At 46.3% G+C, this 19,145-nt stretch overlaps 1 protein-coding gene across 1 annotated transcript in view; it reads left to right on the top strand.

Annotated features, from left to right (window-relative positions):
* palld (palladin, cytoskeletal associated protein) overlaps nt 1-19,145 on the top strand; it is an 86,903-nt gene that overhangs the window by 22,563 nt on the left and 45,195 nt on the right. Inside the window, 2 exon segments of the mRNA XM_084309028.1 lie at nt 3,587-3,706; nt 5,671-6,115. Coding sequence (XP_084165154.1) covers nt 3,587-3,706; nt 5,671-6,115 — 565 coding nt within the window.

Raw genomic sequence — 19,145 nt, 5'->3', positions numbered from 1 at the left:
GGATCTGTTATTACGGTCACTTCCACCTACCTATCACCTTGTGTCAGTCCCACCACAGAAAAACTCTGACCTAGACAGCTGTGTCTATAAACATTGTGATACATCGTCAAGATATTTTGGCCAGTGTAAAGGGGAAAGTAAATGTGGGTAACATAGTATGATGCTGTAAGGAATAAAAGCGTACTGAAGCTGTTGAATAGAATTGAACCTGTGCACTGAAGAACCATATAAGACAGTTTTTAAATGATTTGGACAGCCCATATATTTGCAGATATGAAGTTAAGCTAAATCACTCGGAGTGTGAATGTGATACTGTATATCACAAGACACTACTCAACCTGAATTATGAGTGAACACAACACTCTAACTTACCATCTTTAGATAATGAAGTTTGAAAACATTGTTCCTCTGAAAACTCAAAAGGGACTTCGCCTGAGGTACTTGATTCTTGGTAAAAGAATCCCATGTCCACTGTCTCAGAATGTTAGCCCTGTATCACGGCCTTAATACTGACTGAATATCAACTACAACCTTTCACCTGGTCAGGACTCCTGTAATGTCACATTGCCAGTCCTGGGAGATGTTTTGGGCACAGCAATGCCACGTTGCCATGACTCCCAAGTCTTGCGATATGGTTTAGGGGCATTTGTCAGTACAAAAGATATGATGTAATTAATTATCCCTTGTGACATAGATTAGTATCTGTCATACTTCAGAGCCTAGTTTAGATGTAAACAGGATATGTGTGGACAGTGCGGATCATGTCAAATACTTCCCAAAGGTCAGTGAATACCACGATTACAACACCAGAGGGAGCTCCACAAATCAGATTCGGCTCAAACAAGGGACTAAACACGTTTCGCAATTATGCCACATCAATGTGGAACGCCCTGCCCAAAGCTGTAAAGGAATGTGAATCACTACCCACTTTCAAAAACACTCTCAAAGAACACCTACCGGGAGACTGCAATTCGAAAACTGGCCCCCTACAAATGTCCTAACCCAGTTGTACAGTAAAGACCAAGTATGGCCTTGTCAGTATTCCAATGTACAGTGCCCCCCCCCCCTACCCAACCCCCCCCCCCCCCCCCCCCCCACCTCCAATGTACAGCCCCACCCAACCCAACCCCACCCCACCTACCCAACCTCCTCCAATGTACAGTTTCTATGTCAGATGTATGTCAGTATTCCAATGTACAGTGTACAGTGTGTGTGTCCCCACCCCCCCCCCCCCCCCCCCACCTCCAATGTACAGCCCCACCCAACCCCACCCCACCTACCCAACCTCCTCCAATGTACAGCTTCTATGTCAAATGTATATACACTCTTCTGGATTTTTTTAGTATCACAAACAGTACTCTATTTGCAAATCTGGTATGTCATAAATGTATAGATGTAGCAGTACTGTCTATCTGTATGTTGTGTGTGTCTATGATGAATTGAAAATGGGAGACCCTGATGTAAACAAGACGAAAGTCTTTCTCTGGTCTGCATCCCCTTAACAATTGTATGTTTTGAGCTGTACTGTAATGTACCCATTCTGCAATCTGTTAATAAACTTTTCAATCAATCAATCAATGGGTATGTCGCCGCAACACGGTCTCATCAGAAAGCGTAAATAAAGAACTAAATGAACACAGGAAAAAAGGTACATAATGTACTTTATAGCCATAAGTAATATATTTACTTGTATAAGTAATATATTTACATTTCTTATTGGCGAAAGTCCAAAACAAACAGCGTGACTGATTGTGGTTGCGGGTGACTGCACTCACCACTAGACTAAGCCACCCACCCACCCTGATACAAACACAGCAATACTATGATGATGATTCGTTTTAACGTTTAGAGGTTATGGTTAAGATAGAAAGTTAGGGTTAAGGTTAGGGTCAGTTTAAGGTAACAGTGTGGTTAAGGTTATAGTTAGTTTAAGGTCTTGAGGTAAAGGCACTTGCCGCCCAAGTGAGTGTCCCATGTTCGTTCCCCAGCAGGGGAGCTCAAAATGTTTTCCTAAAACGTTTGAATATGTACTTATTTGTAAATATGTCAATATATTACTTATTTGTAATATGTACACATTGTACATTTTTGTAAATACGTTGATGTATTACTTACTTATATAATGTTCAATATGTACCTTTTTCCTGTGGTTGATAAGAACTTTATTTACATTATTGTAAGCGAGGCTGGTCCCAGGGGTCATCAAGAGGACACCAGTCTGATCACAGATGTTCATTGAGTTGGGATGTCAGAGCCAATGACTGTGTCACACAGTCACTTGTGAAAGTCTAGGACACTCACCCTTGGAAAGTCTGACGATCCCAAAAACTCACACACACACACATACACATACACACACACACACACACACACACACCTCAAACATTCACATACACAAACACACGTAGCTCAGACAAACACTGACATGTGCATTTTACAGACACAATTTATTTTTCCTGAGCCTGCGTGACTAAATAGGTACATCAGGTGTTACCGCCAATATTTTATGAGTCACTTAGACATCTCTGAACATCTGTCATCTGTCAATGTGTGTGTGTGTGTGTGTGTGTGTGTGTGTGTGTGTGCGTGCGTACATGTGTCTAAATGTGTCTTTTTTCCCCTACTGCCGTCTGTCTGTCTGTCTGTCTGTCTGTCTGTCTGTCTGTCTGTCTGTCTGTCTGTCTGTCTGTCTGTCTGTCTGTCTGTCTGTCTGTCTGTCTGTCTGTCTGTCTGTCTGTCTGTCTGTGTGCGTGCGTGCGTGCGTGTGTGTGTGTGCGTGCGTGTGCGTGCGGTCTGGTCTGGTCTTTTGACCTGCGCTTGGCCAGTGAGTCACCAGTGTACCTGTCAATCATCTGTCTACTCTGTCGACATAACATTAGTCTACCTGTCGAACCACATGTCAGTCTTACTTCTCTTTACAAACACATAGACAGTCAACAACATGCCACTCTGTTCCGTGTGTCAATCATTATGTCAGTCTGTAAGTACAGGCCTATGTAATTTATCTCCATGTCAGGCACTCACTGTCCCATTTAAGTATATACTGTACCTTTTCTCCAGACCAATTTCAGACCGTGCTATAAGTGCTAATAGTGAAATCTAAGTTATAGGACCCACAATGATACTTTGACCATTGAGTGCATTTATGTGCACATTCTGTTTTTGAGCTGGTATATGCTCAATACTATTTACAATAGCAGCAATAACCTTGTTTCTTGTAATTATGTGTAAGTTACATTTGATTGTTAATATCCTAAATATTCAGTTTATTCATCATGTACACTACTGGTATATTGATATCAAGATGTATGTCAAAACCTTATCCATCTCAACTAAGAGGACTGACCTATCCTGACAAAAACTGACCGATCCTGACTCACCTATCCAGACCAATACTGACCTATCCTGAGTCTGACTCACCTATCCAGACCAAGACTGACCTATCCTGACTCACCTATCCTGACTAAGACTGATCTATCCTGACTTTAAGAGGACCGACCTGTCCAGACAAACCGGAGTATAAGCTAGTAACTGGAATACGGTGTAAATATAATAACATCCTCATTGATGGTCCGTCTCTTTCCAGAGGAGATCTGTACCTTGGTGATCGCTGAAGCCTTCCCTGAGGATGGAGGCCTGTTCTGCTGCACCGCCACCAACCTCTACGGCTCTGTCATCAGCACAGCCCAGCTCAATGTCTCAGCAGGTGCGTCCAGCGCTAAGAGAAAGTTAAAGGGGAAACGTTACATCATTTAGGGGGCAGTACAGCACGTTGTATTTTTTTTATTTTTATTACTTTTTACAAAAGTACAAAAAAAAGACATAAGTTATAACCATTATTGTGAAGGAGAAGTTAGAAGCCTAGAGGCTTATCGAGAATGTCCCCTGTTTTGTATAATCAAACATACAAAAATATACATGTTATAAAATACCAGAATACATTCAAAAGATACGTGTTAATACAAACATACAGTACATACACACAGTACATCTGAACTGAACTGAATCTGAACATACATGCATATACTGTATACTGCGTACATAATAATACATAACCACCCACCCACCTGCCTACAAACCTACCCACCCACATAACCAAATGCATACCTACATGTATGACCTATTTATCTATCTACTACTTTTGGATATGAGCATTTTTTTTGTAGTTTGCTTTAAAAATAAGCAGAGATGTAGATTTCCTCAGTATAGGATCAGCTGCATTCCAAAGATTGGACCCTCTATACCTCACTGAGAACTGCCTAAGTGAAGTACCACAATAAGGTTACATGCCCACGCCACCTTCACAGAGAACACACTTGGAAGCCCCCTGGGGAGAGCGCCATCAAAGGAATCTAAGTGTTTCCATATCCAGAAAATTATTGAAATGGGGATATTAGGTTAAAATGTTTCTGTAATTTCACGCTCCTCATGTCTTCATAGAGGTCTGGCGTGGTTCCTTTAATGGAAGGACCTCTGGAGTACGTTCTCTGGGAATGGGCAGGCGTGAATACACTGCTGGCTTTTTTTTAAATACATGTTATAGTACTCTTTAAATGGCCTTGTTCCCCTTTAAAAAGTGGAACAAATAATTTGGCCACTATACAGGGGAGTTGTATAGTGTATGCTTGCAAATATTGCTTCCAAACTGAATGCAACTGTGTATGAATATACCCTGTATATCTTTGATTGGCCTATTGGCCTATTCTTAATTTTCCAAATAACATGTGTTGTATTTTATTTATTTATTTTTTATTAACCTTTATTTACCCAGGGTAGGTTCGCTGAGCTGATGCTCTTTTTCAGGAATGCCCTGCTTCACATTCACACAGTTCCATTCACACCTGGGAGCTGCCCAGTACAACCACAGTCTGCCACCATTGGCCACTGAGCAACTCCACTGGAGCAGTTGGGGGTTTAGTGCCTTGCTCAAGGACACTTCAGCGGTTGGTGTTAAGGGGATAGGAGAGAGTTATTAATTCACTTCCCCAGCCCAGATTTTTTCCTGCCGGTCCGGGGGATCGAACCAGCGACCTTCCGGTCACAAACCTGCTTCTCTAACCATTAGGCCACCGCTGCCTAATGACAGTCGTTAGTAGTGGTCAAATGGTAATAACTAAATATCCTACAGATTTCCGCAATAACCGAAAAAAACAATGTTGGATTACTTCCCGACAGCCGGCTTTCCAGATCCGAGATGAATCACGACTAGGTCATTAGAGTGATGATTACCGAACGTCTCCCAGGGAGGTCTGGTGGTTTTGGCCCAGTCATTAAAGACTACAGTATATGGTATTTCCTCTGGTCAAGATGACCGCCTTTGTCCTGTTTATCAACCTGTACACTGTATGTATATGAGAATTTGAGGGAGGAGGAGAGGGCTGAGGAGCTCCGTGTTAATGGGAGAGGATGAGAAGAAGAACATGGTGCTGTTTATTCTCACAGATACATCTGTGTATGTATAGCACTCACTGCACAATCAGAAAGAAAAGCATGGCCCGAGCTTTGGCCGACACACACACACCGACCGGACACAGCTGTCGCTGTACTTCAGTTCAGACCGGCTATCGCATAACAGCTTCGATACGGAGCGGTTATGACGATATTGTTTTGTCTGAGAGAGCAGAGCAGAATGTAAACTAAAAGGCAATTTTTTGTTTTTTTCTCCTCCAGCTTCCGAGGACACGTCCAGTAATGGCGCTTCAGGGGAGAGCTCAGGGTTCGAGGACTTGTTCCCGCCTCCGCCCCCACCCACAGAGATCAGCCTGCTGGAGCTGCCCCCCAAGGCCAGTGCCGAGGGCTTCCACGTCAACGAGCTGGAGATCTGGCCCAGCGTATCGGCCCTGCCGCCAGTCCAGATGGGCTCGGAGGCCAGGGACAGGACCAGCGGGCTCCGGCAGAACGGCCAGCCCCCCAGCCCGCCACCGTCGCCCCTGCCTAGCCTGCCTGAGGAAACCCCTCCACCAGCACCACACTCTGAACCTATTATGACAGAATTTCCAGCCCCGGTCCCTCCGCCCGCCCCAGTGGCCCCAGATTCACCCTCAGCCCTGGCCAAGCTGTCTCCATCCCCGGTGAGGGATGGTCTTCCACTGCCTACCAGGCCCAAGCCAAAGCTGTGAGTACCACTCCCCTTCCTCCAGCCGCTGGAGGGCTCAGCTCCCACACCAGAAGCCAGTGTCTGGCCAGGGGCTCAGCTCCCACACCAGAAGCCAGTGTCTGGCCAGGGGCTCAGCTCCCACAACAGAAGCCAGTGTCTGGCCAGGGGCTCAGCTCCCACACCAGAAGCCAGTGTCTGGCCCGGAGCTCAGCTCCCACACCAGAAGCTAGTGTCTGGCCAGGGGCTCAGCTCCCACACCAGAAGCCAGTGTCTGGCCAGGGGCTCAGCTCCCACACCAGAAGCCAGTGTCTGGCCAGGGGCTCAGCTCCCACAACAGAAGCCAGTGTCTGGCCCGGAGCTCAGCTCCCACACCAGAAGCCAGTGTCTGGCCCGGAGCTCAGCTCCCACACCAGAAGCTAGTGTCTGGCCCGGAGCTCAGCTCCCACACCAGAAGCCAGTGGGAGGGACACGGGTGGGAGGCAGACAGGAGCATGGTGGAATTGATAGCGTTGTGTCTCGGTGTGTTCAGCTTTGTGAAATGGTTAAAAGGGGAATCCCGGCCACTGTTACAGAACAAAAGCATTCCGCTGCCTTTATGCCGTTGTGTCAGTAGTGCCATCATGTGTGCCCACGCCGGCCGGCCAGCTGCTCCCTCTCTGTCTGTGGCCTGTAAACAGATCCCTGTGGCTTTTGCTGGGTGGCTTCTATTGTCTCCATCTGACCTCCATCTGCATGCCCCAGAACAGGAGTATTGTTTCCACTTATTTGTCTTTCAATGAGTCCCATAGAGATCAGGTACATTGGGATTTCTGTGTTATTGCAGGAGAGTTGAGTTCCGCCCCTGTCTTTGTATGGATTTGTGTTTGATGGTTATCTATGTATGGGGGTGTATTGCTTGGCACAGGTCTCTTACGCATGGGTTCTTGTCTTGCTTGCTACCGGCACTGCATTTCTGAATGCAATGCAACCATGCGCTGTGAAAAAACAAGAAAAACAAATGTGCTGGTTATTCGTACCCGTCATAGTAATTTTTCTTTACTTTTTGTTGTCTACAAGGAGAGTAGACGGACACAAAAGTTCCCAAGTACACCTTTGTACTGCTGCAAAGTGCTACTTTTAGTTGGGCAACATTTAGAAAGATGGGAAGAGGGAAGAGGGTTTTTTGTTGAGGTTGTCGATTGTTACGCCAGACACGGTGCGGCGTAGTACGAGCAGGTTCTCGTCAACGTCCGAGGAGGGTAAAGAAGGCTATTGTCGTGATGCGACACGATGCATGTAGAATAGAGCTTGGCTCCAGTATATAGGCCTGTCGCTATAGCTAGACACAGCTCACGCTTCGTTGGGCGACCTACGAATGCATTGCATGCATGTCAGACTTCTGAATCCTCTCCCCCATGGATGCTGCTGAATCTCACTGTGTTAAACCGCTGCTGACATGAACATTGACCCTGTGTCAATTCTATGCTTCCAGAGCGGTGAGCACAGAGAAGGAGAGAGAAGCATACAGGTAGGCTGTGTGGATGATGAGGCTCTCTGGGTCAGTGTGACGTGAGTGGAGCCCGTTTTGTGGCAGAACCGTGTTGGCAGATTGCTTTTGTCCTGACTCTGGGTTCACTGCAACAAAAAAAGAAACCAGCATCCCTATAAAACCCGCTTCCTCGAGACTTTTTTTTCCTCGCAGTAATAACACGTCCAAGTTGCCAGAAACAATCAACTCCCCTCTGTGAAGCGTGCAGAGGGTGTGAGCTACCCGTCTCCTGCCCTCTCCCCCTCTGGAGTCAACCTGTAATTATGCAGTAAAAAAAACAGCAGCCTACCATTAGCTCAGGGGTCGTGTCTCTCTGGCGTTTGGACCCCTCCCCGTCTCCCCAGGTGACCTGTAAGAGTTGACTTGGCTGACGAAACAGCCTCTAGCACTGGACCACTGGTGACCCGCAACCCCCTGACCTTATCACAGGGGTCACCACATCCTACGCTGTCGTCTGGCGCACGTCCTGTATTGGCTGATATGTTTCTTTTCCTTTTCTGTTCAGCTGCATGTATGAAAACAGCACGAGCGAAGCCTGCGTCCTGTGTCTGAAAAATGATCCTGTTTTTGTGACTTTTAGAGCCTTTGTTTTGATGTTTTCCGGGGTTGTTCATAAGGTTCCTTTTTTAACTTTTAATTATGTTTCCGATTTCTGGAGCAGTTTTGTCAAATTGCCGTGAAATTTAAAAACAAGACAGAGTGGAAACTATGACCCCCACTGGCTTGGCTCCCGGTCTTGCCTAATGCGAAACAAAGTCATATCACGCAACGCGGCTCCAGTTTCACCGCAGTGAATGGAGTAACTTGGTGTCTCCTGGAAGAGTGGGCGCAAGCCACGGTTACTATCTCCCTCCGCTTGAAACCAGAGAGCTAAGCTGTGAGGGGATGTCAGCGAGGGCCTAGTTCTGGAGCTGCTCCATTGATAAGGAATGGGATGTTGACTTTGTGGGAAGGATCATTTGAGCTCATACGACCAAAGGAGCTATATTTAGCGGTGCTGACATTTCGTCTTAACAAATAATGTACCCGTATCCCGTCAAGATCTTCCCTCATACATTCACAGCGTTTCACAAAGTCTGTTTATCGCTCGTCGTCAGTGGAGCGACTCCGGGGATTATCTCTTGATGAAATCACACACTACAGTCTCGGCTTTTGGGTTTTCTATCTTTGGGAAACACTTGTCCGTCTTCCCAAATCTGATCGTCATTCGTTTGGCCAAGTTGCAAACTGCAGAATCTCAGCACTTTCACCAAATTCTCCTGGAGACCTCACGCCTAACTCTGACCTCAAATAGAGATTATTATTATTTTTTTTTTGATCATTGATTTTCGAAGATATAGCAACTTTTTGACTTTTGTGGCTTGGCCAACACAAGCGAGGGCCCACAAATCTAAACTAAATGCTTCAAGGTCGTAGAAATAACATACACAGATTCTGGTCATGGGTGGACCTTTAGCTTTAATAACATTGGGTTGACTGTGTGGGGAGGAAGTGGTTGTATGACTTGGCAGACTAGGTGGACTGCTGGAGATCAGATATGTGAAACAGACCTACTGTCTGTCTGTCTGTCTGTCTGTCTGTCTGTCTGTGTCTGTCTGTCTGTCTGTCTGTCTGTCTGTCTGTCTGTCTGTCTGTCTGTCTACATCATAGAAAGATAGAGGTGGGTTGGTTGGTTGGTTGGTTGGTTGGTTGGTTGGTTGGTTGGTTGGTGTGGTGTTCTGATGCCAGATGCTGATGAGTAGGGGGGGGGGGGGGGGGCATGTTGGCTTGCTGATCAAAACCACATCCCAGCGTTGAGAGACACAGACCTTTTCAGGATATGGTAGAACATGCTGTTTATTAATAAAGCATGGGTCCTTATCAGTGTTGGGCAAGTTACTTTAAAAAAGTAACTAGTTACAGTTACTAGTTACTTCTTCCAAAATGTTACTAAATTACTTACTCAGTTACAAATTATAAAAGTAACTAGTTACTTCATAAAGTAACTATTGCGTTACTTTCAAGTACATTTTTAACAAACAACGTACACAAATCTAAACTATTTTAATGTTGCTGTGGGACAAAGTGAGACTAGCCTCCAATCAAATGCCATGTATGTAGATATTATAATTACTATGTTTATATAGTGGATCATACAAATACAAACACAATAGATGTTTTGGAACTTTTGATATGTATTGCCCCTCAACAGGCTACAACTGGGCAACATTAAATTATGCTTGTTAAGCACTATACCAAAAATAAATAACAAATATATACTGATTGATTGATTGATTGACATTTTACAGATTGCAGAATGGGTACAGTACAGTACAGCTCAATACACACAATTGTTAAGGGGATGCAGACCAGAGAAAGACTTTCGTCTTGTTTACATCAGGGTCCCCCATTTTCAATTCATAATGACATTTATGACATACACAACATACATACAGATATATGTATCTAATCTAATCATCTAAACTAATCTAATCATGACAATTAAGACATACAGATATACACTCTTTGTAGTGCAAATAAAAGAAAAAAAATATGTGTGGTGTGTGTCTCTCTCTCTCTGAGCACCTGAAGACTGTGCTATTAAACCAGGAAGTGCAGCACTATGTTGATAAGGCTGTCAGCAGTAGAGCCTCCACTACTGTAGTGCCCTGCGCTGCAACACAACAAGCACAAGAGTGAACAAAAAACGCTCATGGCCCCGTCTCTCGTTGACTGACTCGCTTGTGTTGTTCATTGGATTCGTTTTGAATTATTTGGGCTTGCCAAACAAACTATCAAAACGTACACGGACCCGCGGACCGCTGTCTCTCGTTGACTGACTCGCTTGTGTTTTCGTTGTGTGTCCGACTATGCATGCTTTCGAACACCCGCCCAACTCTACCTCTGATTGGCTTACCATGAAATTGTACTCAACCTCAGCCAATCATCAGCATGTATGCGCTTGTCTCGCACACTGCCCACTAACCAAGGAAGAACAGTTAAAAAAAAGTATTGCCTCTCTGCGCAGAGATCTAGTTGGTCTGATGAAAAAAACTGCTTCAATCATAGTAACGCGCCGCATTTTTTGGCAGTAACGGTAACGCGTTATTAATATTGGAAGAGTAATCTGTTAGATTACTCATTACTGAAAAAAGTAACGCCGTTATTTATAACGCTGTTATTCCCACCACTGGTCCTTATAGGTTCATACCAGTCTTTTTTAGCTGCGTCAGTCAACTAGTCGGTCGGTTAGTTGGTCCACAAAAGTTGTAAACAGCATGTTCTACCATATGTTCATTCAATCAATCAATCTGCACAGTGATTGATTGAATGAACATTTTATTAACAGATTGCAGAATGGGTACAATACAGTACGGCTCAATACACACAATTGTTAAGGGTATGCAGACCAGAGAAAGACGTTTGTCTTGTTTACATCAGGGTCCCCCATTTTCAATTCATAATGAATTGTAAGTAAGGGTGCAACTAGCACCGTGCAATCCATTCTTTGTGGATCTAGCCCTGTGTCTCTCAACGCTGGGACGTGGTTTTGATCAGCAAGCCAATATGCCCCCCCCCCCTACTCATCAGCATCTGGCATCAGAACACCACACCAAGTTAGACAAGCAGATACATACCCTTTTCTTCTCTGCATGCATTAGGCTTAGGGAACAGCCGCACCATTAGCCTAGCTTAGCGTTTCACCTGAAGTAGGTGTGCCAGTGTAGCCTAGTTCCCAACAGTCACGAAATACACTCCAAATACAACTCCAAAACGTACCTGTAAACATGTTGTGACCTGTGTATTTACCACGTGGAGAAATAAAATGTCTGTTGTTTTTTGAAAAACACATTTGTTTCCTAAGCCTAATGCATGCACAGAGAACAAAAGGGTATGTACAGTATCTGCTTGTCTAACTCCAGGGTAGATGGCAAATAAGCAAATTTCCCCAAAAGTTGGCGTGTTCCTTTAAACACTGTATAACCCGAGGAAAGTCATCACATTTGATTTATATGCCATGATAACATGTTATGTGTTACTTGTTTTTTATGAAGTTTAGCCATTGTAATAAGTTTAGAGTATCTGAGGAACAATTCCGCTTCTTCCTTTTTAGACACCGTATTAAGGCACTATAGAGCAACTTTTTTTTTATTTTATAATTTTTTAGCATTTTTACAGCTTTTCTTGATCACGCAGGACCGACAGAGGAGAGGGCGAACGGGAGGAGAGGTGGGGAGGACATGCGACAAATAACGTTGGGTGCTGGGATCGAACCCGGGTCGGCCGCGTAGGTGCGTGAGGCACTATGGTATGCGCCACGAGGGCGCCCCTATAGAGCAACCTTTAAAAAAAATTATAATAAAAATTAAAAAAATTCAGGAAAACAAAAGCGCCTCAGATTCAAGATTTCAAGATTCAAGAGATTTATTAGTCACATACATACACAAGACATGTTTGTTTACTTGTTTTATTGCACAATGTCGTTCTATTGGATTCTTATTATATATTACTATTGTATTATGCACATCGTTGCAGGCAAGACCCCCCCCCCGCATTTCATTGTATACTTGTATGCCGTGACAAATAAAACTCTTGACTTGACTTGACTTGAAATGAAGGTGGCCATGCCCGCCTTGATTGTGCAAAAAAATACAAATAATAATAGAATAAAGATAATAGATCTTAGCATTGCAATTTAGTCAGATGTGGTGACTTTCATGGTTTATGTGGCGTTTTCAGATACAATCGGTAGAAAACTACTTGTAAAAGAGACGGAAATCTCAACACGATTACCCTGGTTATTAAATAAAGGCTAATGGCGGACAATACAAGTGAGTTTTATAAGCATTCAAAGGCCTGTATTTCTACTCAAGGGTCTGGAAGAAGATGTGAGAGGGTTTTGGGGGACTGGAGCTGTGCTGTGAGTGAGACAGGCCAGCAATCAATTGGCTCAGACCTGCCTTGCCATGTCAGCGTGAGGTCAGCGGGCTGCCATTTTGTAGAGAACATATATGTTGTAACCTGATTTAGTAGGACCTCTCCTCTGTACTGTGAACACCAGGGGTTTAACAGTATACACGTGAACCATGTATAAAGGCATATCACACCAGACCGACAACACCTGGAACTTGTAAATCTACTCTGTGTGTGTGTGTGTGTGTGTGTGTGTGTGTGTGTGTGTGTGTGTGTGTGTGTGTGTGTGTGTGTGTGTGTGTGTGTGTGTGTGTGTGTGTGTGTGTGTGTGTGTGTGTGTGTGTGTGTGTGTGTGTGTGTGTGTGCGTGTGCGCTTGCATGCATGTTTGTTTCTGTGCATGTGTTGCGTGTGTTGTTGATGGATGAGGTGCTAGCGGTGATGGTGTCTAGTGTCAGCTTTCCTGTATTGATAAATGTACATACTTGCCTGGTGTGACATTTTGCAGGAACTGTTTACATTTCAAAGGGATTATGACATATCCTCGCTAGCATGGGAGGAAAGCATTGTGTGTGACGTGCATGTGCATGAGTTTTCACAGAACAAAGCATATTCCATTACATTCCTAATTCCTAAATGGAATTCAGGAAATGATGTTCAGAATTTTACTTGAACTTTTTTGTTTTAGTTTTTAACCAATTTTTCCAATGCAGTGGGTAAAGTGTAGTGTCTGCAACATACTTCATCTAGTGGGAATGAACTTCCCACCACAGTCCATCGTTGACTAAAAACACACTTCTTCAATCAATACCCGAAATTAAAAAAATATATATAAAAATTACTAACCTTCTTACTGTCTTTTACTATCATGTACTTTGCTACCACCTAATATGCCTATACTACTACCTACTATGTTAATATGTCTTTACTACAAAGTGCTACTAAGACTGTAGCACTCAATATTTGACGCCGTTTGACAAACAATGTTACTTACCCTTAGCTGCCAGAGTTGTACCCTACCTGCTAACTTGTTGTACAGAACTTGTAAGTCACTTTGGATAATGTAAAATGTAGTGGACTAATATCTAGAGAAAGATGAAAAACACATGATCTGTCCAAAATTAAATGAATCCAAACCAGGAGGGTTGACTTTGACTTTTATTTGATTTACCGATAGTGGAAAGTAACCAAGTATTTTTACTCAAGTACTGTACTTAATTACAATTTCGAGCTACTTGTACTTTACGTGAGTATTTTCATGTTAGAGACCCTTATACTTTTACTTTAATATGACCTTTAATCAGAGCAGCATAACGTTAGGTTATGACTATAACCAAGTTCTGTTAGTTAGGGGCGATGCTTGGCATCGCTACTGCACTATCTCGCGTACGTGCACGCGTACTGAATAAACCACAAATGTACCTCTAATACCAGTATTAGTCTGACCACACCCCTCATCAGCTTACCTTCATAAGCAGGTGTGTGGTCACCTGCTCTCCTCCTTCCCAAGCTTTCACCACAAGGTGAGGACAAGGGCTGCAGCGGCCGTCCGATGCCAAGCATCGCCCCTAACTAACAGAACTTGGTTATAGTCATAACCTAACGTTCTGTATCGTTAGTGGCTTAGCTTGGCATCGCTACTGCACAAGGGAGGCCAAGCGGAGCCACTTGGCTGACAAATACACCCCGCTGACAGCCCCCCAAAACCATCAGAACAGGGAGGGCCGAGCCCCCCCGACCCCCCCTAATGGAGGGTAGCCCCCCTATTAGGGACGTCACGGGAGGGCGACGGACCCGACCGTGCGAAGAGGCACTCAAGCAACTCAACGCACAGGGTGAGCAGACCGTGGCTTGACCCCACGACTACACACACGCACAACCCGCATGCCACCCGGGAACGAACGGAGGAACAACCTCGTTACTGCCCCCAGAATCACGGGGTCAAGGGCAAACCCAACCCCGTGGCAAGGCCATAGCAGCGGAGCACGAAGGAAGACCCAGACCCACCAAAAGGACTGGACTCCCTAGAATGGGGGCCCGGAGAAGTCCATGATGCCAGCATCAAGACCCCACCAGGTGGGCACGTAGTGCCCCGCCCCCCACATCGCCAGCGTATTCGGACAAAGGCCCCTCAGTTACTGCACCTGGTATTCCCAGGCGGAACCAACCAGGCCAGAACCTGCCCAGCTTCCGAGATCGGACGAGACCGGGCGTGTTCAGGTCGGTATGGCCGTAAGCCGAGCGGGCCCCGTCCCCCCAATAGTACACCGCCTGGCACACTGACCCTGCAGAATAGGCAGTCAGCATGGCCGTAAGCACACAAAAAAGGTTAACCAACGGAAGCAGGCAGCGCACCGGGGAAAAACCAGGCAACAGGCTGTTAACCCTAGCCTGGAGACTGCGGACGAGACAGGCGCCAGAGGGGACAGCTGAACACAGCCGCCCCGGCGGAAGGAGCGTAAGCTGGCGGTGTTGCATGACCAAGCCTCCATTTAACAACCCCCACCCAGAGGGGTCGAGGCAGAGAAGGCTGACACGATTGGCAGACGTCATGAACGTGCAGGGGCACCCTCAAACGGTGAACCCGGGAGTTGACACTGCTCCAACACACCAGGGAATCAACCACCTCGGTGTTACCCAATGCGGTGGTTGTTCCTATAACCCCTCAAGAAAAAACTCCAAAACACACCTGCGGGTATACACCGGCTATACCGCAGTACAAGTGTTTCAGTTTCCAAAAAGGGTTAACCCAGGCCTACGGGTCGCAAACATCACTTCGGACCGGGCCTGGCGGTACGGGAAGCACAGGGTCACCAGAGGAGGTCAAAAAACCACCCCCACAGGCCCCTCTTCGCCATGCGTGAGAGAGGAGCGAAAAATAATGGAGAACCAGCCCCTAAGCACACCGTACCTGGTATTCCCCGGCGGTCTCCCAACCAAGTACTAACCAGGACCAACCTGTGTAGCGGCCGAGATCCGACGAGATCGAGAGCGTACAGAATGGCATGGCTGTAAGCCATGACGACAGTGCTGAGTAAAAACATACCCAACCAGGGTCTCCATAGCGCTTAACCCTGTGACACCCAGACCGACCTGGCATTTTTCCCCCCTGAAAAAAGCCCAAGTCCCTCAGGGTACCAGAACAGCAGATCTGCATCCCCGGCGGACAACGGGTTCAACTGATCTGGACCAGCGTGACCAGAACCAGTCCCGTGCCCTAACCACGCCGACATGCCTACTCCAGGAGAAGGGCAGATATGCGTGTTGATCTTAACATGAAAAGAAGGCGCCACCCAGACGTTCGGACGAACCGCGCCTGGTGGCCCACCCCAAGGGCGTGAGACCCCACTACATATGTTCAGATCCATCCCGTCATCATCCCCCAGACATGAACGAGAATCCGTCGACAACCCACCCAGGTCATGGGATGTGGTCGCCGGAAGAGGAAAAACCCCCATCTCAGTTGCTTTATAAAAACGCTGTTTCAACCACAAGCAACCAAGGCGTGCCAGTCAATCGCCTGTTTACAGCGAGCTAGCACTATACGTGCGTCGGGACACACCCCCATCAATGAACAGGCTATTTAGACCTGTCATTGAATCCCCAAGGCGCCCAGGGGAACGACAAGAGGGGTGTGACACTCCCTAACTCCAACACTTCTGTAATAGAAAGAAGGAAGCATCAACAGTATGTATCCCAGTCTACACAGCCGGGGTAAAATTTTTTCACATTTTTACATCCCACCACCCTCCCATAGGAAAGAGACGGGGATCCCCAGAGAGACTTCCCACGCGAGCTGTACAGATTGAAAAGAATATATTGCACCTCGAGCCATGTAAAAAACTGGTTTTAGGGCCTCCGGGGAAGAGGCACTGAACCCATACACACTCAATAAACGAATTGAATCGAATATACATACAATAGAAAAGGACCCTTCTAGAGGGTCCACTCACTTTGACAATCTGAGGAGGAAGGCTCTGTACTCTGATGGAGGCTTCCTCACATGGAAGAAGGAGTCCGAACTCACAGAAGGCCTGAATAGGCGCTTGGTGAGGAGGAGCCCTGACCACCCCCCCTGAAAACAGATCCATCACATGGACCTGAACAGCACACGGAAGTCCTACCAACCGCACGGTGACGTACTCTATGGCGGGGGAATTCCTGCGGTGCACACGCCCAATATACCAGGCCGTGGGACCAGGAACTCCCTCCCCCCCCCCCCCCCCCCCCCCCCGTAACGTGCCGAACCGCCACGTGACGGGAACCTTGAAGGACAGGGGGTGTACCCCTGACCGACAGAACAATGGGGAGAGGAAAGGTTACCAGTTCACCCCTTTACGACCCCACACCCATGATACGACGTAACGACAAAAAGAGAATATGACACAGTCATAGTCAGCTCTATGAAGCGTTTCACAGCTCCACACAGCGCATGAGCTAACCTGCCATCTGATTTTTACTAAGAACCCCGGTCCAACATACACATGTGCTTCTGTGGCCAGTACAACCCAGTTGTAGGTCACATGACACACACAACCCATCATCACCTACAAAAAATGGCAAAAACACTCAACAGAGGAACGCCGTTTTTTTCACAATGAGAGAATACATCATTCTTGATTAGTATCGACCACAGGCCTTGCTAAGCACACATGACAGCAACCAAACCAATTTCCCTTTAGGAAATAAGTTTCTCCAGCAGATTTAGCACAACCTCAGCAATCAAGCTAAGAGTTACATCGTATCCCTACCACACAAAAGACACAATTAATGCACAACATGTCTGATAGGAGGTGATAAAGTCCCCAGGGAACCGGGGGGGGAAAACACAATCCTCCTATTTTACCCTCAATACGGCCAGTTAAAACAGGAAAACCTGTTAATGTGTGAACTCACTGTTCATTGTCATTACAGTCTGAGAAAGAACATTCTTTTACTCACTTGTCACCAAGCATAGCTTCATAGGTTAGTTGCCTTAGTAGTGAGTACACGGTACACATAAACACCATGATGTTTCTCACACAACAACCAGATCAATACATCACGATCTGCACGGAGAAGCTAACTGCCAGTGACAAAAACAGCTCACACACAACCCGCAACGTATCCCAAATGCATTGCAACAACACACGTTTTGGGAAAAAACACCGTTATTCACAATACATTTAGCAAAGTAAAACCAGAAGACGTGTTATGAGGTCTGGCCAACCCCGTACCTACCCGGAACGCAGATCAGCGAAGTGCAGTCACAAGACACCGTAGAACACAGCCGTCCTGTGTTGTTCGATCCGGGCAGCGTCGCCGCTCCACCAGTCGCTACAGTCCTCTTTGTTGACGCAATCCCCGTCTAGGCTCAGGCAGGGTCGACGAACATCCCCTGTCAAGGATGACGTCGTGGTCAAGAGTGTAAAACATGTTAAAATCAAAGCACGTTCAACAGAATAGCATCAAGCTAACGGCTGCTCCAACCGTTCGGGTGCTATTGCTTCCGCTCGCGAGACGCCGATCTAACGACGCACGCGATCAGAAGCGAGCTCCCGGCGGCGCGCGAGAAGCTAAGCTACCCCGCGCCAGGCCACTGACCGGCTAACCGTAAGCTATGAACATGTAAACAATGACATAACACTCACCCAGACAGGCCGCCGTTCTGAACCCCTCCTCACTTTTTAAGAGAAAAGAGAAAACAAGACGTCAACACCGCTTCACAACGGTGACATTACCACGTCCGGCGGAATCAGCACAGTACCAACTGGCCTGTATAGCTGACTTTGAACATGAATCTGCCGCTATCGCACATTACATGCACATATCCCCTCGTGAAGGAATACTCTCATTTGGATATGAAAGATGGGGTCTTAACACGGTGACAGAGAGAATCCACTCGTCCAGAACACACAGGGATCACCAGTGTCAATGGTCGCGGCCCACTAGTTAAAACTATAATGGTCGCCAGACCAAGGCCTTCTGTCGCCTAGGCGGCTAAACAAAGGACCCTAGCCTGGGGCCGGTTTCCATAAACTTTGTCAAGTAGCCCCCATAGCACTAACAGACAAGTGGAGCCCGCCAGCAAACACTACTCACCCAACCTGGAACGCACCGCTCCTCACAACAGCGGCATGTCCGACAGTTCAGCTGTGGCCTGACAGGTTTCACCCCAACAAACACAGCAAGGAACTGCAGTTGAGAAGCATGCAGCGGCGTGCTCCCAATACGAAAACCGGTGGAGGGTTTTTAGAATGATCATCATCTTCTAGACACTCCAGTACGAAGACAATATCGCCGTATTTTCTCGAAAATAGTGAGAGAGAAAATAAAGATATGATGTCAACGTATCCTTGTTTCCCAAGCTGTTCCTAATCAAATTTCTTCCATCATGGTGTCAAGTGTGGGGATCTACCGAGGCACCTCTTCCTTGTGGTGAAAGCGAGAAGGAGGAGAGCAGGTGACCACACACCTGCTTATGAAGGTAAGCTGATGAGGGGTGTGGTCAGACTAATACTGGTATTAGAGGTACATTTGTGGTTTATTCAGTACGCGTGCACGTACGCGAGATAGTGCAGTAGCGATGCCAAGCTAAGCCACTAACGATACAGAACTAGATCACATACCACTTTAACATAACCTGTAGA

This window comes from Notolepis coatsorum (genome assembly GCF_963971535.1).
Source record: "Notolepis coatsorum genome assembly, chromosome: 2".
In the NCBI taxonomy this organism is placed as follows: domain Eukaryota; kingdom Metazoa; phylum Chordata; class Actinopteri; order Aulopiformes; family Paralepididae; genus Notolepis; species Notolepis coatsorum.
This window is presented reverse-complemented; position numbering and strand designations above follow the sequence as displayed.